Genomic DNA, 22,327 nt, shown 5'->3' with positions numbered 1-22,327 from the left:
TTTAATGAGTTTTTTTTTTTTTTGCATTTCAGTAATGGGAATTGGAGGGAAAATGTTCCTTTTCATGAAGGCTGAATTGTACCTCCGGGTATGATGACAGACAAAGCAGTGGCAGATGCAGATTTGATGACCTTGTTGCCGGGACGTGAGGTTCGTTTCTCCCCATCACTTGACAGCTGCTGGTGACGTGCTTGCCGAAGCACCAGATCTTTGGTCGCTCGCTGTCCGACGGTGTCACCCATGGCAACCACGTCCCTACCGACCAATGCTATAGCTCCTGTAGATGGTATGGCCTGTGGTGCTGATATCTCACCTGGTCTCAGTGGCTTGTCTGCCAAATTTAAATACACAGAAAAAAATCTCTTATTAGAAACTCAGTCTAATTAGTCTATACATATACAGTCCATACGTTTTTTTCAATTTTGTTTTCAACACACCTGGGCCTTTACTAGCTGACATCACTTCCTTCGCACCATTCCTCTGTTCATTAGCACTGGGCGATGGTGGAGCAATGGCTCCCTCTAATGATGATCCCGGGGCTTTAAATCCACCCTGTTTTTCAGAGAGCTCTCCATCGCCCTCTTGAGGAGCGGCAAACCGGTGCGTGTCCATCAGGGCTGAAAAACGGCGCCGGGCGCCCATCGGAGGACTGCAGTCTCCCTCCATATACAGAGACTCAGAGTATGAAAGACGCTTCCTGTGTAAATAAAAAAGAAAATGAGAGGGAATGTTAAAAACGTAATTTTGTACGAATATATTCAAACCTACATCTAACCATATGCAGTGATATAATTTAACTCAAACGTACATCTCAGGTGAGCCTGTCCTCCAGCTCTTGTCCCTCATAGTGAAGCTTCCCAGACTCTCCCTCTTGGCCATACTACAATCGCTCCTACCCTCCAGTTGGGACAGGTGCTACAACATGCTACACACCCTAAAGACAGGACAAGTGCTCCATGCTGCTATATACCTGAAAGACAAGGAGCAACACCAAAGGATGCTTCACACACACCAATTTGTTTAAAAGTTTATATATAGTCCGATAATACTCTAAAAAATAATCAAAAAAATAAGCATTTTGAAGCCATACAATAGCCTTGTCTTTGAATTTTGCACACTAGTCACAAGAACTACCTACACCATGGTTCAAGTTGACAAAGCCGAAAATTCACTCAAAATCATACAAAATATAAATTAAAAATAAAAATGTTCTTTTTAATTTTGTATTAATTCAAAAAATCTGGAAAAATTGTATCAGGGTTTCCACTAAAATATTAAGCAGCACAAATTTTGAACATTTGAAATTCTATATTTAAATAAAAAAAACAACAACACAAAAACACATTTATTTTTACTGGTAATAATATTTCATAAAATCACTGTTTTTACTGTATCTGTCAAAAACATTTAAAAAAATTGACGCAAATGTTTGAACGATAATGTATATGATGCTTTACGGTGTTTCTTTTGTTATTTTAGTGCTTGAAATCAGTTAAAAGGTTGTTTTTCATCCAGTCATTTTACTGTTTGCATAATTGCGTTTGTCTTCTTGTTAATATAATCCAAGGTCTTTGTTCAGCAAGTGGTCCTGAAGAGGGTCGCATGTCTTGAGAAGAACCCTCAGCACATTCACACCAAAGACGATCAAAGAATGTTTATTATGTAAGTGTGCAATTGTGTGCTTATCTGAAGGCCACTGATTCACACAAGTGTTTTTTTAATGACTCACCTACGTTCAAAACAAACACAATAAGATTCCTGCCATTTCCATTAACAGAAACATTTATACGGAGTATACAAACTTTAATAAGAAGGACAGACTGGGGCTAGTTGTTACATATGTGTCAGCAACTATAAGCTTTTACATTACTAATCAAAAAATTTCCATATGTGGGTATGCACTTCTACATTACTAATCAAAATTTTTGATTTTTAGGTAAGAAATTTACAAAATATCTTCATGGAACATGATCATACTTAAATCCTAATGATTTTTGATACAAAAAAAAGAGATGACCCAAACTAGGCACCTTCTCCTATAAAAGCTGGTTTTGTGCTCCAGGGTCAGAAATGCACTAATGTTTTGGTCTTTACAAAAACCATTTTTAAAAATAAACACAATCACTGGATAAAAAACTGTGAAAACTAGGCCTGGTCTCCTCTAAAAGGAATGAGACCATGAAATACCACCAAAAATTAAAAAAAAAAAATAAAAAAAATAAATACAAATCATGAGTCTTAATGTGTCTGTTTACACATTTGAGAGTGTTTCTGAGAAAGAAAGCATGAAATATGGATGCAGCCATGTGTCAGACTGACCTTGCTGAAGCGCGGCGAGCAGGAGGAGAACTGTCTTATCTCTACTGGCTCATCGTCGTTAGTGTCATCCTCGTCATAGGAGTTGATGTGCCGATAACGCTCTGACCGCGCTGAAACAGAGGGAGTGCGAGATGATGATGAGAGATAGAAAGATGGCGATCAAGGGCAGACTAAAAAGCAAGTGTGAGTGTCCTCACTGTCAAAATAGCTGGTGTCCTCCTCAGACTCTAGATGAGGGATAAACTCGGCCTTCTGTCGGAGTAAACCATTCCAGTCCAATCCCAAGAAAAATGAGTGCTGCTTCACTTCAAACGCTCCACCTGTTCACAAGTGTAAAGAGAAGTACATTTATAGACAAGCAGATAAACACGCAATCCTGGTAAGACAAGGCGTTATGACCATGAATTGTGGTGCAAAAACTGGGTCACCCTCCTGTCTGACTTGCTTTCTTTTTTTCCAGAACTATCCTAATCAATTAAAATCAGTGTAAAACAATAATAAACATCTCTCAAAATAAAATCATTTCAAACCAAAAAAAAATATGTTATCACATTTGTCACACCACAGAAAAATGTGTTATTATCAAAATCTTGAAAAAATAAGAAGTATTGTCTGCTCTCAAATGCTGGGGGCGTGTCTGCTGTCAGCGCTGAAACCACGCTGTTGTTGCCATTTCTCTCAACTGTCAAATACTGCTACAACCTGAATGAATGTTCCTTCTAGCAGCTTAATTAAAATATGGAGACCGAGTTGTTTTGTAAATTATTGCAACCAGGTAATATGCATGCACGCTCAAAAGGGAACAGCAACTTTCATATTCTGTGACATTTGCCATCATACTGTACAACATGAGGCTGAGTAAATCATGACAGAAGTTTCTTTTTTTTGGTGAACAATAATATACATTACTAAGATTTTTTTTTTTTAAGAAATTAATACTTTTATTCAGCAAGGATACATTAAACTGATCAAAACTTTTTAATGTTACAAAAGTAACATTAATGTAGTTCTTTTGAAATTTGTATTCATTAAAGTATCCCGAAAAAATGTGTCACAGTTTCCTTAAAAATGTTAAGCAGCACAACTGTTTGCAACATTAGTAATAAGAAATGTTTCTTGAGCAGCAAACCAGCATATTAGAATGATTTCTGAAGGATCACATGACACTGAAGACTGGAGTAATGATGCTGAAAATTCAGCTTTGCATCACAAGAATAAATTACATTTTACAGTATATTCAAATAGCAAGCAGTTATTTGAAATTGTAATAATATTTCATAAAATTATAGTTTTTTTATCAAACAAATGCAGCCTTGACATTAAAAAATCTAACTGACCCAATACTTTTGAACAGTAAATCTAGAAACAAGAAAGAAATCTACAAAAAAGGAAATGATCCAATAAAAAGAAATAATTTGCACAGATGAATTGCTCACAATAAGACCAAGAATATGTATTAAAGTCAAAACGTCCAATCTGAATTCATGTCTTCTTGATTTATCGCATAAGTTTGTGAAAGTGTGTTGAACTGTTGGATGTGTACCTGTGCCCAGACGCACTAGTGGGTTGGTCTGCAGCAGGGCGGAAATCAGGCTCTGAGCTTCACTAGGCAGCGCCTCGTCTCCCACAGGCCAATCAATATCATCTACACAAACACAAACACACACACAGAAATCTGTTGGCAGCACTGAAGCTCTTCATCACATTTCGGTTTATGGAATTACAAAGCTTTGCGAGAAAAATGGAGCACTTTGGAAGAGGTTTCTAGAAGAGAAGAATGTGTTTGCTTTTGCACTAATCAACACCGCTGCTGCTAATATTAGCTCAGGTGTTGCTCTGAAGCTCTGAAGTGCGATCAGGATTCACCTCAAGATTCAGACTCACCTGTGATCACCTGACCAAAGAGCTCTTCAGTCGTGTCTCCGAAGAACGGCACGCAGCCCACTAGGAATTCGTAGAGGATGATACCCATGGCCCACCAGTCCACTGGTTTCCCATAGCCCTGCCTGAGAATGACCTCCGGGGCGATATACTCCGGTGTGCCACACACCTGAGACAGAGAGACAATACCATCCTGTTTACACCCGCCATGTGAACCGATCACAAAATGACAGGCCTGTTTCCTCACCTGTTTGTCCAGGAACTCCCTGGTGTCCTTCTCGATGTGTCCCTCGTACAGGTTAGTGGTGAGATTCATGAGTCCCATCTTTGACAAGCCAAAATCCGTCAGCTTAATGTGGCCCATCGACGTGATCAACAGACTGTGAAGAAGAACCACGAGTCATGAGCGTTTGCTTCGAAAATAGATGACAAGATGAGATCATCTGTTAAAAATCCCATTATTTATTTTTAACAATAACTTATAAACCATTAAAGACAGACCTATTGTGAATTATTATTATTATTAGTTGATAGATGAAAAATGCTTTTGTTGAAGCCATTAGCGATAGATTAAAAACCTTTTGTTGACAGCCATTACTGTGAATTTCAACCTAGTTTTAAAATAGTCATATATATATACTAAAATGCATCTGAAATACATTTTGTTGATTTATTTAATGCTAAGTTTGCTACAAACCAACATCAGAATGTGCTAATAAAAACACCCTGCAACTTACTTTTAGATTCTGCAGAGCAAACTGGAACACCTAATTTTGTACTTAATGAAGACTGAGGAAGAAGTGCGAAGTCCAACAAAGAGATGCGTACATTTGATTGTGCAAAGTCATCAAGTACACTCCTACATGAAGCACTTTAAAGACTGATATTATTCAAAGATCATTCTCATCAATAGTGGCCTCAAACTACTTTTAATTAATATTAAGAAATGTATTTGTGCACAAGTAGTACTCCAAATAAAGTTGAATGGCAAAAGAACTCTTCAACACTGCCGTTAGGGTTACCCATGATACAAATATAAACCACCCACAATAATAGAATTGCAACAAACAAATCTGCAGAAAAATAACCCCCAAAAAAATAAATCCATGGTACATGCTATAGTTGAACCCAAAAATCAACATCTATAAACTACTTAATAAACAAAACATACATAAAAGATAGTAATTTGAAAAAATAGAACACATTATACAACAACACATTAATTCAACATTAAAAATGATTATGTAGTAAAAAAACACCAAACAAAATACAGAGAAAAACAAATCACAACCAATCCCAAGAGAGGCATTATAAATAAAAAAATACACCATTAATAACACTCCAAAACAACTAAATATTTGTCAGTTTTTTTTTTGTCTGAAATCAAAGTTTGTAACGTGAACTTGTGATTCACCTTGTCTTGTTACACACACACATTATGTTGCATATTTTACTTAAAGTTTTTGTTTTTATAACACACAAAATAGAAAAAATCAGAAGGGATAATGATGTTAATTCAATTATGTCATTCAAAATACAGTTTTTAATTTACTAATTCACCTTGATGCTTGTTTAGTTTGGTTCCAACACTCTTAAACAAAGAACATCTGAAATCAAAGTTTGTAATGTTGTGATTCACCTTGATGCTTGTTTACACTCCATCAAACACTCTTAAAAAAATAACATTGCAGTATAGTATAGTTTTTTTCTATATTTTACATAACTAACTGACCAATATTTCACTATTCAAATATAAACACCACCCCAACACCAGCAGGTTACCACAACAAAGATGACCTCCAGTCCAGCAGGGGGCGCTCACTTACTTGTCTGGTTTCAGGTCTCGGTGTACGATGCCATAATTATGAATGTACTCCAGCGCTAAAACGGTTTCAGCAAAGTACATCCGGGCCATTTCCACAGGAAGGGCTCCGATATTTTTAAGCAGGGTTGCACAGTCACCACCTAAACCAAAAAAAAACAATTTTAAGTATAAAAAAAACAAATGACCTTAAAAGCGACTAAAAACTCTGTTTCGTGTACAAATTCTGTGTCTCATGCCTTACCCTCCACATACTCCATGACCATACACAGGTGACGGCGCGTCTCAAAAGAGCAGAACATGCTGACCACGAAGGGGTTCTCAGCGAAGGTCAGGATGTCCCGCTCCACGAACGCCTGCTGGATCTGGTTCCTCAGGAGCAGGTTTTGTTTGTTGATCTTCTTCATAGCAAAGCGCTGCCGTGTCTCTCGGTGTCTGACTAAATACACAGCTCTACGATCCAAACAAGAGGGAGAGATCTGTTTTATCCATATTTACACATTGGTTTTGAGTAATTTCATAGTAATTTGAGAGTGAATAGCAATATTCTCACCCATACGCTCCGTTGCTGATGAGTTTGATAGTCTGGAAGTCTGATTCACAGGGCGGTTTGATGGCTTTGAGCTTCCCCTGAGAGAAAGCCAGATAAAGGATTCAGTGCAGTGGAAATAAATCAACTGGAGTATAATTTCACTCCCTATGCCGTTTCAAGTCTTCCGCTGTTATCCCGAAGTTTGTTTGGTCCTTCATTAAAAATAAGTTTTCATGTTAAAGAGTGAGAAAATTGCAGGCTTATATAACACATCTTGATCTGGTTTTTCACCCTCTTTTTCTCTTAAATAACTAGTAGGTAAAAGTTGCAATCTTTTTCATCATTGCAAAACAATATAAACATGATTGTATTAATGCACTCACTTCTGCAGAGTCGTCCGTCTCCGGAGTGTGGGGTCCCTCACTGTCATAACTCTCCAAATTCACCATTTCTGCATGCAAGAATCATGTTTGGTTAATACATTTTACTGTGCAATAAACATGCACTGCCGTTGAGGGAAAAATTACATAAATGTTCGACAAGTTTCTAGTCCAATTAATAGCTAATGAAGTTTTCCGTCAAATAAAACAAAATCAATTATGTATGTGCATGTAATGCATATGTTAATAATAATCAAATATCCCAGTGTTCAAAAGTTTGTGGTCAGTAAGATTTAAAATTTTTATCAGAAAAGTCTCTTATTCTCAAGGTTGCATTTATTTGATTAAAAATACAATAAAAACAGTAAAATTCTGAAATATTATTTCAATTTAAAATAACTGTTTTCTATTTGAATATGTTTTACAATGTAATTTATTTCTGTGATGCAAAGCTGCATTTTTAGCATCATGCCTTCAGTCTTCAGTGTCACACGGTCCTTCAGAAATCACTCTTATATGCTCAAGAAACATTTCTGATTATTATCAATGTATTAAAAAAATTATGTAAACCGTGTTACATCTTATGAGGATTCTTTTATGAATAGAAAGTTCAGAAGAACAGCATTTATTTGAAACAGAAATCTTTTGTAACATTATAAACGTCTTTACTTTGCTTACACTTTTGATCAATGCATCCTTGCTGACTAAATGTATTCATTTCTTTCGAGAAAAGAATCTTATCTAACATTCATAAATAATTAGCCATCTGCCTGTCTATGAGCAATTCAGCAGCATATTGCCTTATCGAGTCTAAAAACAACACCTCCAGTCGCCACAGCAACCATCCATTCTAGAGAGAAAAATGTAGCATCACTGATCTAAATAAAGACTGTGATAGAAATAAACAACACTGAAATAAACACAAACAAGCTCTAAAGCAGCAATTAAAACAGCACTTTCTTTGTCAGACTCTAGCTGAGTTCAATAAACCGCCATATAGAAAATAACAACTTTAAAATTATCAAATATTATTACAATTTAAAATAACTGTTTTCTATTTGAATGTATTATAACATGAAATTTATTCCTGTGAAACAAAGCTGAATTTTTAGCATCATGCCTCCAGTCTTCAGTGTCACATGATCTTTCAGAAATCATTCTAATATGCTGATTTAATGCACTAAAGTGAATTGGAAAAATAATTGTTTTTCAAACGCTACCCCAGTCTGCCATTGGTCAGTCAATGGCCTAAACTCAACACTATTGGTTAAAAAAAAGCTACTAATAAACGCTGAAAAAAAGCACAAAAAAACAGAGCATTGAGTCACATTGTTTATATATGGTGGAAATAAACATAAAAACCTCTTACATATATCTGTAAATTAAGCAGGGATAGAAAAGAAAACACACTCTTCAGCTTTAACTAAATAGACCGAGCAGCATTCAAAGATATTCAGAGTGCATTTTCTGCCTGAAAAATCCTTCTTCTTTTTTACATGTTCACAGAGATACATAAACATTACCCTTTTTTCAAAAAACCAAAACACTCAGAGTGGGGTGCTTACACATTTCCCTGCTTTCTTGGCAGGAATACAAACTTCCCACCGCCTGTGCGCCCCACCTTAACCTGCTCCATAATCTCAATAATGTCTCTCCGCATGACCTACATTTCCCTGCCTCTCTCTGGCTTCTTCTATGCTCTTTCCCTCCAGAGACAAACGCGCTCGCTGTGTGAGGATGTTCAGTCGTGTTCGTCTGTCTCACCTTCCAGAGGGTCTCTGGTCAGGCCGAGCTGGCTGATGATGTATCGCGGGATGTCTGCTTTCATTAGCTGGCCCTCTTTAGCATGGTCTTCTGCTGCCTCCAGTAGGTGGTAGAACTCTTCAGGGTTAAACTCCTGAAAAATCACGCAAATAATGTTGTTTGTTGGTCAGTTGCTGCATTCTGCAGTCAAATACATGCCTGGTTAAAAGACTGGGGTTTGTAGAATTCTTAATATTTTTTGAAGGAAGTCTCTTATACTCACCAAGGCTGCATTTATTTGATCAAAAATACAGTAATATTGTGAAATATTATTAGAATTTAAAGTAACGTTCTTTTATTTAAATATGTTTTTAAATGTAATTTATTCCTGTGATGCAAAGTTTAATTTTAGCACCATTACTCCAGTTTTTAGTGTCACATGTTCCTTCAGAAATCGTGAAAATATACTCATATTCTCCTCAAAAAAAATTTCTGATTATTATAAAAAATGAAAAAAATAACATAAGTTTACACAAACTAACAATGAAACATACTTAAATAATAGGTATTCAGATAAAATAATGGTAACACTTTACACTTTACAATAAGGTTCCATTTGTTAACATTAGTTTACACAAACTAACAATGAAACATACTTAAATGATAACTGATGAATCTTAGATTTCACCATTTACTAATACATTATTCAAATCAAAATTATATCTCAATATTTAATGGACCTGAGTTAAAATGAACTGAAATGAACCATTAATATACCATTAATAATACACTATTGTTCATTGTTAGTTAATGCTAGTTAATGCATTAAATAATGTTCACTAAGGATGGTAAGATTCACCGATTCACATCAATGCTTCAACATAAAAGTTAACGATACGATGCATTGATTTAAAAGAAGTGTGCATTGGATACAAGTTGGCATTTGTATCACGATGCATCGTTTCTAACATATTTGCATCGGTAAGAACCGATTTATTTATATATAATTATTAGTAGATGCACTATACTTTTAACATTTAGAAAGTGTCGAATAAGCTTTTATCACCACTGCTGCTACATGAATATGACGTATCAGAACACTACGAAGACTGAGGTGTTGTAAGTCAGTTTATTTATGATTTGCTGTCTGTCGGAACCAAAGAAATAAAAGCAAACCATCTGTACCATAATGAATTGCATAGCATCATTTTTTCCATTGCATTGTATTGCATTGAATCGCATAGTGTTGAATCGAAATCGGATTGCATTGCATCATAATAGGGATGGATCTTATCATATTACATCGGTAGCTGCTTCATATGAATCTTTACTGTATCATATCGTTGGCTCTGCATCAAGGTGCGTATCGCATCAGCCTCAGTTATGGATATGCTCACTGATGGGACCAAAATAATTTTATAAAACTGATAGTTCCTGTCATTGATTCTAATTGGCCGAGCCACGTTCGAAGCTGTTGTAAATTATTTTACACACATACACCTTTGTTTACATTTGCGTCTTGTTTGGCAACCACTTTGTTGCAACCACAACTGTTTCTGAGGAACTACACTGTTTGGTGGAAGAATACTGTTTTTATTAATACCATTACACTTTATTTGCTCTGTTTTATTTTGTGAAACGTTACTACATATATGGAATAACTGTTTTTCTAAAAGCAATAAGCCCCGTGAAGCCGTGGTTTACAGTGAATTTATAACAGCTAAGGAGGTTTCAGGCAACGTGCCTTAGCTGTTATAAACCACAGCTTCTTGGGGTTTATTGCTTTACTTGACTCAACTCAGTATTGCATGTCCACATATGTTTTTACCTGGTGATCCATATTATTTAATTATCCACTGATCCATATTTCCAGTGATCGCACTACTGGACACATTTTCAGGGGTCCTTTGTGTTTGATAATACCAGTCGAGGGTTTTGTTACACTCAAGCCTTTCAGAACATTGTACTTTCTTCTCCTGACCCCTGGTGACCCCATCAGCCAGTTGCCATGGCGACCAAGCCCAGCGACCGGCACATCAAGCCTGTGTGTGTGTGTGTGTGTGTGTGTGTGTGTGGAGACTCTCACCAGACACTCAAGCAGTCGGGCAGGGCGGGAGATGATGATGAAGAGTTTCTTCACCAGCTCTGTGATGAAGGTCAGCTCCGAGCTCTCTGACCGCTCATAGGCCTGACAGATAACACAAGATCATTAAATAAAAACAAAAAAACAAAGGATTGATATTTGGGTAATTCTTCATTCTTTTAGAGCCACTTCTGACCACTGAAATCTCTAAAAGAACGTATTGGGGAAAATTAAAACGGCCAGTCAAGAGTTTGAATTTATATTTCTATGCTTGGAATGACTTCTGTAGACAAACATAAATCTGTTTACATAATCTGAAGCTCAAAGAAAAGATGTGATAATGGCCGTAGACTACAGAGGGCCAAATAACTTTAAAAATATTTAAATCAATCATTTTTCTTTCATCACCTTTGGATGGATTTTTTTATGTAAGTACAACTTAAAATAAACATTAAATTAATAATGTACTAATATATAATTACAATCATCAGATATAAATATTTTTTATTTGCAATATTATTAATTAATTATTTTTCATACAAGCATGTGATATTTAATTTTTTCATTTGCAGGGTTACAGCTGTCAACTCATCGATATTGTTTATTAATTTTTTTTTTTATCAATAACAAAAATAAATTAAAAAAATTGGCCCTCCATAGTATTGAAACTTCAAGTAAATTTTGCTAAGTCTGATGATTTGGAATTAAATAAATAATTCAAGCGAATTTTTGATGTCTGATGAATAGAGAAATTCTGGAAATTTCTGGTATTTTAACAAAAAAAACTGAAAACAAACACAAACAAAAAAACTAAACATAAACAATATAAATAAATTCTATAATAACAAACACACACACAAAAAAACACACACAACACACACACACACACAAAAAAATAAAAAACAAAATAAAAAACCAATTATAAATTATACTTTAACTTGATATTAACTGGGTAATTTCTTTAAATAAGCCAACAAACAAACATTGAGCCAATGAAATATTATGGAACTGATAAAACAATTTAATAATCCAGTCAAGTAAAGTGAGATATCAATTCATATAAGCTGAAACACACATACACACACACATACACACACACACACACACACACATGCTCACTTCATGTAGCAGCTTCTCAAGGTTTTCCTGCAGCTCGTAGAAGTAGACGGTGGAGATGAGGCCTTCACGAGATTTGGTCAGGCAGTCTCGGGACAGCTCGGCGATCTGGTGGTGGATGAAGCTGAGGACCCCGTCAGCCAGCGGCAGCGCGTTCTCAGGTGAGTACGACTCGATGAACTCAGCCAAGCGCTCCTCCATCTGAGCCGTGGCCTGAAGGTAATGGATAGACAGCGTTAAAATAGCATCTTCAACAACAGGGAATATATATAAGTGACCCTGGTTTGTGGACCCTGGCGCACACACACAAACTCTTGGGTCACTGGGGGTATTTTTGTCAGCAACAGCCAAAAATACATTTATATTTTTTTTATTGATTTTTTGAAACTTCATGGTGCCAAAATTTGATTAAAGGATATTAAGTAAAGATCATGTTCAGTGAAGAAATACTGTGCTAAAATTGCATATTCCCCAATATATCAAATTTTTTTTACACTAATAGCCTCTGCTAGAGACAGTCATTTGGACAACTTCAAAGGGGTTGTTTCTCAATAATTTTGACTTTTTTGCACCCTCAGATTCTCCATTTTCCAAATTGTCAATCATTGGCCAAAATTGCCATATCCTAAACAAACCATCAATCAATGGAAAGCTTTTTTATTCGGCTTTCAGATGATGTATAAATCATACAATTTCGAAAAAAATTGACACTTAAGACTGGAATCTTTTTTTTGGTCCAGGGTCAACACATACACAAGTGACACAAAGCACACATATATATATATATGGTATATGCATATATATATATATATCATACTTACATAAAAAAAAAAAGAGCTAAAATTCAAAAACAAAACCAACCAAAAAATTAAAAAAACCAAAACACAAAAACATAAAACATAATAAAAACAAAATCAACCTAAAATTTTAGTCTGAAGTGTTTGTTTGTGTTTCGCTAACCTTAGGGAACCGCTCCTTATAAACATGGTTCATCATAACAATCTCATTATCGTAACAGGAAGGTGATCGCCCCGGACTGCAGAGATAAACAGAGAGGGGACAATAAAAGTGACATAAATTGCATAAATTGGTTGAGATGTAAATTTGTTTATATGTTGCTTTTTCACCTCATACTCCTCCACCTCAGACTCCGCGAGCGCGGCCGCACATGCGGTGATCTCCGGCCGTCGTCATCAGTGATGCTCTCAGTGCTGCCAAAGTGTTTGGACAGGAAGTGCAGCTCGTCCAGCGTGGGCTGAAACGGCAACTGATGCAGCCGCTCCTGAGACGAGCTGGAAGACTAAAGAAATGACACAACCAAGTCAGAAATCACATTATACAGGATACACGTCTATACTTTACATGGGACCAAAAATGTCTCACAATGTTACCATTCCATTTGAAAAGAACAATATTTGAGCAAATAAATCAGGGAATGCCATTGACAGATTGATTTACTGTTTATTTGACACCAAAAACCTGCCTATCTTGGTACATTGTACTCATTCAAATTTCTAACTTAAACAGAAATATAAAGAACTATTGCTACCATGTCTACTAAAATATATAATTTTATTAAGGATTCACAGATGTGTTTTTATATTTATGAAAAAATGAAAAAAAACAAAAAAAAACAAATCATTATCCATAATGAAGTAAACAAACAATCAATCTGACAGAATTAATTATATCTAATTAAAAATAATAAAAAAAAACCAATCTATTTTTAATATAATAAATTAAATTAGATGTTATTTTCATTTTAGTTTCAGATTTAGTAATTTTTTTGTATTTTTTCTTTAGGTTTTTATAAATATGTCTATATAGTTATAGAATTTTCTTCATTTAGTTTTCTCCTTGTAGTACTTCGAAACGTTGCCTTGGTGAATAGCTGAAATAAAATAAGTGTAATTGTTTATATTTATGATTTGTATATTTCTTATATACAAGTAATACAATTAATTATATATATATACATATATTTAGAATTATACAAAATTTATTATCAAGCATTTTAATGCATAATTTAATGTTTTGCTTTTTATTTACATTTTTGTATTTTATTTCACATACGTTTTTATTTTTAAGTGTTTTTAGTTTTAGCTAATGATAATAATCCTGGTGTTGACACATAAAATGATGAGGAAAAAACACATTTTGTAAGAAAATGCTAATATATTTGATGTTTTTATAGAGTTATGTTAAATTTTCGACTTTTTGCATTCTGTATAGCCTATTTTGTCACATGTCTTCAGAATCATAGCTTTCGTCATTTCACTGAATAAACAGCATCCTTGAAAATACAGAGCCAAAGCCATTTTATGAGGTTTATAATGCGCTTGAGCTGTCTAACTTCTTTTATTTGTGTATGCTCCACATGTCTTGTGCAGTAAATCCAGCATAGACTTACAAAATAAGATTACCGACCCAAATGAGTCGAGTGAATCGTAAATGAAACACACAGGCCAGCGGTAATGATTTTCACTCCTGCTTGATGTTACCCCGTGTTAATGAGTGAATGAGTTTGCCTTTAATCGCAAATATATGTCACTCTAGAGTCAATAAAAGGCCAAAAGCAACTTGAGTTTATGAGAACAAACAGATGAACCCAAGAACCACCACTTAAACCATTATTTCAGCCATGAAAAGCATTTGATCACCAAACACTCAGATCCACAGACTGACAGCCATTGACATTATTACAACCAACAACTGAGCAGCCCAAACAGTCGTCAAATGGTTGGATGAGCACAAACTTGTTTTCTACATTGGCACAAATGGAATAGAACAAGAAATATATAAAAGATAATATGTGTAAGGCTATGCTGCTGTTTATTCTATCAGTATATATATATATATAGGCCATTCTACAGATTGGTCCAAAGTCAGAGTTGGAAACATCTTGAATTTTTTTTTGTCTTTTTCCAGAAAATTTTTATGTATGCAAATTGTATAATATCCAATGTACACATTTCTAGTAATTGTGCAGTTAATTCTCATACTGTATTTTCAGAAAGTTTTGGAATATTTGTCATCTCCACAAATGTGTCACTACCGAAACACAGTAATAATAATTTAATTAGAAAGGTTATATTGACCTATTAAGATTTTGCTTGCATCTAGATTGTAAATTATTTTTTTGCTATTTTATAAATTTCTCAGAGGTAAATCAATTACAATTAAATCAAAAAGTTTAAAATAAAGATTAAAAAATTAAATATTTATTATTTTGAATATAATTTTTTTTGTAAAAGCCAAAATGTTGATCATACTGATTTCAAAGTTAAGGATTTATTAGTTTGAATATAATTTTCAGCAGTGACAGTAATGCTTTGGTAGGAACCACATCACATCACATAATTTTTGTAACACCCACACCCCCAAAAAAACAACAACAAACTCACATACTAAAACACTACTAAAACATACAATACAAAAAAAAAAAAAAAAGGCAAAACTGTACAAAAAATTTTGTTTATTTTCTCCAACTATGTATTCCCTTTTGCCACTACTGAAACAATGATGACATGTCTGTGTCGGTAGTGACAATTCTATGGGGTAACACCAAAAGAAAAATAAATGTCACTACCGAAAAATGCAGATACTTTGAACCTAGCTTAAAGATGCTAATCTGCACATGATTAACTAGCAGAGTTCTGAACAGTGGTATTCATATTAAAACTAAATGGTTATGGAACAACTCCCAAAGTGTGCTTAATTGCAGGAAAAAAGTTTTCCGTAATTAACTTCCCTAAAAATACACACACATATTTCTTACTACTTAACAAAACAACCACAAAAAAATAATAACAACCTACTTACACCTTGTAGCTATGAGAGAGAAGGACACTGGAATATTTCCTGATCACAAATTTACTCAGTTTCGATAGTGACATGAAAAATGCAGGACACATTTTTTTTAACAGATATTTTCATAATTTTCAAAGAAAATGTAATATAAATATATATTTTTTGAACTTCACTTTTTAAAAGATTTAAAAATAAACTTTTAAAAACAACAATGGAAAAAAATAATAATTTCAATATCATTTTCATAAGTTGAAATATAGGGGTTAGGGTTTGGGAGATCCACCTCACAATTGAAAGTACCCAATAAATGATGATTTTTATATATATTAAGCTTACTAATATTTCAATTATTATTGTGGGTTTCAATAGATAATAGAAAGATCTTAATAAACATCTAAGATTTTATTACTTAAATGCTTTTTAAATGTGTTTTTTGGTTGTGGGACAGCAGTTTGCACCAATTCTGAAGAATGGCCCATGTATATATATATGCAAAATATAAATATATATATTATATATAATGCAGAACACAAGCATTTTTTTACCAGTAGCTTCACACTTCTGAGCACACACTATATACCCCACACACACACACACAAAAAAAAAAAAAAAAAAAAAAAAAAAAAAAATATATATATTATATTCAGTTTATGGTTCTATATATATATGCTAATGTAACTTCATTCAAATATCCATATTCATAAGTGAAATGTGCAGTTGAGCTCATTATTTTCAGGAGTTTGGGGAAATATAAAAATGTAAGAAAATAAAACCCGAATTTTTATGCAACACACATTTGATCTCAAAGAAGTCAAGTTGCTTTAATGAAACCCATATTCCAAATATAATTTCACATTATATAATTCACAGACATTAATTTAAATTTACAGAACATATCTATGAAAAATGTTACCTTTTTATAAATTATAACAATTCAGAATTATTGCACTGCATCTAGAAAATGCACTATTATTATTATTTTTTAAATAATGACGAATAAAAGGGCAGAATGGACAATTTCTCCATTATGATTCTTTGTAAATTCATCATTCTCACCCATTTTGATTCATCCCTATTTAATATATCCATGTGTTTTTTCTGGTGGAGGAGCATATCAGTGTCTGCAATAAATGGCTAACAGCAGCTTGAAGTGGCTGTTTAGTCAGAAGTATAAATGCAGCAGCACTCTATGGGTGAGTTTGTCCTGTACCGTTGAGCTGGGTGTGTTTGTCCCATATCCAGAGGAGGGAAGAGAGGCCAGAGACCAGCGTCTGCCGTCAGCCCTACAGAGAGAGACAAAATGACTTACTAAACCATAAATGAAAAAGATTAAAAACAAAATAACAATTGAAAATTAAAATATAAATAATTAATATCTATTTCAACGAAAAAAACATAAAAACAAAATAAATTAAAAGCAAAAATCAAAATAAAAATTTATGTAATATAAAAAAATAAAAATGTACACTATATTCATTATGATTAAACAAATTAATACTAAATATTTTAATGCAAAGATGCATTAAACTGATTAAAAATGAAAGTAAAGACATTTGTAATGGTAGGAAAGATTTCTATTTTAAATGAATTCAGTTTTTTTCACTTTCTATTCATCAAAAATCTTGAAAAAGTCACATTTTACACAAATATATTAAGGAGCACAACTGTATTCAACATTGATAATAATCAGAAATGTCTCTTGAGCAGTAAATCAGCATATTAGAATGATTTCTGAAGGATCACGTGACACTGAAGATGCTGAAAATTCAGATTTGATCACAGAAATAAATTACATTTCAAAACATTTTCAAATAGAAAAAATTAAAATAATATATCACAAATTTTCAGCTTTTACTGTATTTTTAATTAAATAAATGCAGCTTAGATGAGCATAACAGACTTCAAAAATATATAAATTTTTAAAATATTTATTTGTTAAAGTTAAAGGTAAAGTGTGTCATTTCAGTGCCACTAGCAGCAGCAAACAGAAACATCAGCTCAACCAATGGTGTGCATTGGGGGCGGGGCTTCCCGTCTGGCTGTTTGAAACTCATATGTTTGATGTTTCTTGTGTAAAACATTAAATGTGAGCGAGTAAAGTGCAGTTTTCACAGTTCTTCGTGAGCAGAGTTTACGAGTTCGTTTCATGTGGTGGCATTCTTGTGTGGTTGCTAGGCAACCGTCGCATTTCTGCACTGTTTAGAGTGTATTTCTGTGCAGGCAACATTCCCAGTGGGGTCATTAAAACCGTCATCCCACCACATAAGAAGAAAGCAGAACCAGTGCGCTCAGAACCAAATATTCCTCATAATGAAAAGAGCATCTCAGCAGGGACAACCCCAATGAGCCTGGGCCATTTGTTGATGGTGTGCATGCACAAACATTTGTTGTGATGTATTGCTGCTCCGTGCTGGATTGTGTCTTCTTTGTCAAGCACTATATTTCATGCTCCTGTGTTTGCTGTGAGCAGCTTCTCTGTGCTTTGGACAGGATTGATGACACATACTGTGCAACCATCTCGCTGCATGAGATTTATACTCTCTTAACCCAATCTCTCCTTTGCACTCGTCTTTCAAAACAAAAGCAAGTTTGCTGGGGAATGATGATGCTGAGATATGTGTGTGAATCTCCTTCCTTGTGTGACGTGCTGTTGTGCGCTGGGAAAAAATAATAACCACTTGTGTGTGTATAACCTCCATCACCCTAAATAAACTTCCTTCCTGCTGCTGCTGCTGCTCACAAACAGACACATTTCACTTCCCCGAACCTCAGAACAAGAGCAAAAGCAGGCTTGATCTTTACCATGAAGAACCTCTCTGACCCAAAAATAACTATGATATATGAATGAAAGAATAAATAAATAAAACAGGATAAACAAACAAAAAAATTACCTTTATTCAGAAGATTAAAATATGTTTAAAATTAAATCAGGATTTTAAAAATGTAAAAATTATTTTATTTAGAAGATTAAAATTTTAAGATTTTCAGATTTTTACAAATGTACAGATTTCCTTTTTTAAAGATTTTTATTCATCAAGTAGATTTAAAAAAAAAAAAAAAAAAAGACTTTTATATATAATATATATATATATATTATAATTATTATATAATATATGTGTGTGTGTGTGTATATACTGTATCAGCAGGAAAAATAAACGAATGAAAATATTTACAGTAAGACTTTTGTAATGGGTAACTACAAAAGATTTTTATTTTTTTAGAATCTGTTTATTTTATTCAGTCTTGACAATCAAAGAAAAAAATTGACACAGTTTTATACAAAAAAATTATAAGCAGCACAACCTGTTTATTGAACTTTCTTCAACATCAATATTAAGAAATGATGGTTTCTACAGCATCAAAGCAGCACAATATTAGAATGATAATTTAAGAAGGATCATGTGACACTGAAGACTATAGTAATGATGCTGAAAATACAGCTTTGATCACAGAAATAAATTACATTTTAAAATATACTGACATGGAAAACAGTTATTTTAAATTGTAATAATATTTTACAATATTACTGTTTTTAGTGTATTTTTGATCTTTGAACTAAATGCAGGCTTTGTGAGCAGAAGAGACAAGAGCAAAGAGTTTTGCATTGCTTGGTCAAAAATATAAAGCAAAAACTAGCAGCTTCTGTATTGCCTGTATAGTCTGTATTGATTTTTAGCTTAGCTCTGGATGTTAAGCCTGTTTGAGTCTTGAGATTGTTCTGTTGTTGAGCAGTGAAATCAAGATCGACGAGGGAAAATGTGCGGTTACAGTCAGGCTGCACACAAACTCAATTTGTTCTTCAAATCTGATCTTTAGGACTGACTGTCTGCGAGTGATGAAATCTGATCTGTTTGGTTTGTCAATGTCGTCAGTGTAAGTTGTTGGCAAAAGCATGACAGCTGAGAGTGACAGTGTGGAAAGAGAGGACTGATAACTGGGGTGTCCATCATGACATTTCACTGTGGTACTAAACTCATGAAGCGCATGAGATACAGAGATATTACTCTACTGCTATGACTAAACAGATTTGAGTCAGGCATGCCAAAAACATCAGATTTGTGCAGGCTGTCTAAACAAGGCCCGATGGATCAAATGGAGGACAGCTTCTTGTATTTACCTTCTGGATGACGCGAAAGAGAAATGGGCCGGTGCGCTGGGGGAGAACGTCCTAGGACTGTCCAGCGGACTGCTTCCTGTGGGACGGATGGAGAGAGAATAACACATGCAGATAGACTGAATGTTTCTGTACCTCAGAGGTGCAGATCATGTGATCAGAGAGGAGTGCTCTGCTCACCAATGTGTCCTGGTAAAGGAGAGTGAGGCCGGGGAAGAGTGGGAGACGTACTGGTCAAGATCAGGCTCTTGCGGTTACTGGTGCGACAACTGAAAATCAAACAAACAATCACACATTCAAGATGAGATCGTCAAGATTGCTTGTACCTAACTACCAAAAATATTAAGACTTTGTATGCTCAGAGTACTGCTGGAATAAAGTTATTCAGTGAGTGAAAACAGCGAGTGAGGCCGGACACAAGGGATGAAGAAGAAAGTGAAATGGCATGCTGCCACGGCAACAATGCCGACAGCCTCCGCAGGACAAATCGGCACAGGGATTGGCTGGTTAAGACTTCATCACGTCCAATAAAACTCCTCGAGACTCGCTTAATGACATGATGCAATAATCAGAAAGACTACAAACAACTTGCTCATCACACCTGATCTAAGCGTGTAGATGTGTGTGTGTGTGTGTGTGTGTGTGTGTGTGTGTGTTCATACTGACTAAAATCTCGAGTGATCTTCACATTTTTCCCCATTGCTCTCCTCCCGTCTGATCATGTTTTCTGTCTCTTGTTCTCTTGCTTAGCTTTCATCCGTTTCTTGTAGTTCCTCAGGCTGCATGTTGCCCTATAGATTCCTATCTACAAGTGTGTGTGTGTGTGTGTGTGTGTGTGTCATATATTTTTTTTTTTCATGATTATTTGATTAAAAAACAACTAAAAATATGCACAAACACATGGTGAATCCGGGTCACTTTCAGCCCCGGAAACAAAGGAAATAAATAAGAAATATTATTTTTCTTAAATAATTTGTTTTTTCTTTTTCTGTTTGAGTGTTTTTTCTCACTCTGACAGTATTTTTCATGACAAACAAGCCAATACTTTCAATGACAAAATTACAAATTGTAGTCCATTACTGGTTACTAATTACATGATGGAAATTGTAGTTTGTAACATAATCTATTAGATTACGCATATTTGGTCAACGCATATATTGTGTCAATTATTCTGACTACTTTTAGATTACTTTAAAAAATAAATACCTAAAAAAATCCACCCCATTCTTTATTTATGTCATAAAGTGCATTAAAAATAACATTACTCCAGAGTTTCCCAAACTAGGGGTTGTGAATAAACTGCAGGGGGTTTGTGAGTTGATAAAATCATAAAAAAATGTTAAATTTAAGAAATGAACTTGGAATAAATTTTAAATAAAAACAATAAAAAACAACCCTCAAACAGTAAAAAATAATGTTTTAATATTTAAATATCATTAAGGTAAATAATTTGGGTGAATAAATATATTATGAATAATTTACTGCCATTGTGTGAATATGTAATGTCATAAAAAACTAAGTAACTGTTGTCTGAAGTCTATTTAAATATCATTAAGGTAACTGTTGTACAGCCATTCATTTAAAAAATTCACATTACCATGATGCATAAAAATATTTACTTTCTAATTAATGAAATTTCGATAGACAGATAGACAGACAGACAGACAGACAGACAGACAGACAGATAGATAGATAGATAGATAGATAGATAGATAGATAGATAGATAGATAGATAGATAGATAGATAGATAGATTTTGCTACTAGTTTCAGTGTAGTCACTTTATGCTTTAAACTCTAAAACACACACACACACAGTGTTTGAAGCTTACATAACTTCTTGCATTTACATTTCTCTCAGTAAGGAAGTCTGTGTATACGGAAGTGCTCTAGATTTTGGTGTTTTCCTCTCATAATTCAGTATAAATACTGTTTCTGCAACGTTAAACTATGCACAGCTTCAGCATTCAAGCGAAAACGGATGTTCTTGAGTCCAATTCTGAAAAAATCCCACAATTAAATGCTCAGTATCCACTTCAAAAGGAGAATATCTTAAGAAAATAGGACAAAACATGAGGGGAAGAGGTGGAACTAAAAATACACATCTGAAAATCGCAGCAGTTGTCAGACCGAATGCGAAACAAACCACATCTTCTCACAAAACATAAAGAGCCTAAATCGCGAAAAAAATAAAATAACACCATAACAATACAGATAGAGCGTGTGCACTGTGAAATATTTAACAGAAGTGCATTAGCATCAGAATGAAGCAATAAGTAACTAACTTCCCACAAACACAGCAACCCAACATAAAAAAAACAAATAATCCTCCCTCCGCCTTTCTTCTTGTCGTCTCTCTGCATCTCGAACTATCAGAGATCACAAAAACATGACAGTGTGAGAAGATTCATAAAAATCTTTTCATGATCTTCCGCCTGCGGCCACAAGTTTTATTTATAAACCTCTCACCTCTCTCTATCTCTCTCTTTCAAATGCAGAGTTAGACTATGTTATGCTTTCACATTTATT

General features: G+C 34.3%; 1 protein-coding gene across 1 annotated transcript in view; it reads right to left on the bottom strand.

Moving 5' to 3' along the window:
* mast1a (microtubule associated serine/threonine kinase 1a) overlaps positions 1-22,327 on the bottom strand; it is a 37,336-nt gene that overhangs the window by 3,547 nt on the left and 11,462 nt on the right. Inside the window, 21 exon segments of the mRNA XM_042762295.1 lie at positions 83-331; positions 438-697; positions 809-901; positions 903-970; positions 2,320-2,429; positions 2,517-2,639; positions 3,863-3,964; positions 4,204-4,369; positions 4,448-4,580; positions 6,027-6,165; positions 6,267-6,475; positions 6,576-6,652; positions 6,938-7,005; positions 8,699-8,831; positions 10,764-10,865; positions 11,880-12,089; positions 12,837-12,912; positions 13,019-13,176; positions 16,897-16,969; positions 19,804-19,879; positions 19,981-20,069. Coding sequence (XP_042618229.1) covers positions 83-331; positions 438-697; positions 809-901; positions 903-970; positions 2,320-2,429; positions 2,517-2,639; positions 3,863-3,964; positions 4,204-4,369; positions 4,448-4,580; positions 6,027-6,165; positions 6,267-6,475; positions 6,576-6,652; positions 6,938-7,005; positions 8,699-8,831; positions 10,764-10,865; positions 11,880-12,089; positions 12,837-12,912; positions 13,019-13,176; positions 16,897-16,969; positions 19,804-19,879; positions 19,981-20,069 — 2,714 coding nt within the window.

Source organism: Cyprinus carpio, chromosome A1 (genome assembly GCF_018340385.1).
Source record: "Cyprinus carpio isolate SPL01 chromosome A1, ASM1834038v1, whole genome shotgun sequence".
In the NCBI taxonomy this organism is placed as follows: Eukaryota; Metazoa; Chordata; class Actinopteri; order Cypriniformes; family Cyprinidae; genus Cyprinus; species Cyprinus carpio.
The sequence above is the reverse complement of the archived record's forward strand: the minus strand, read 5'-3'. Positions and strand labels throughout refer to the sequence as shown.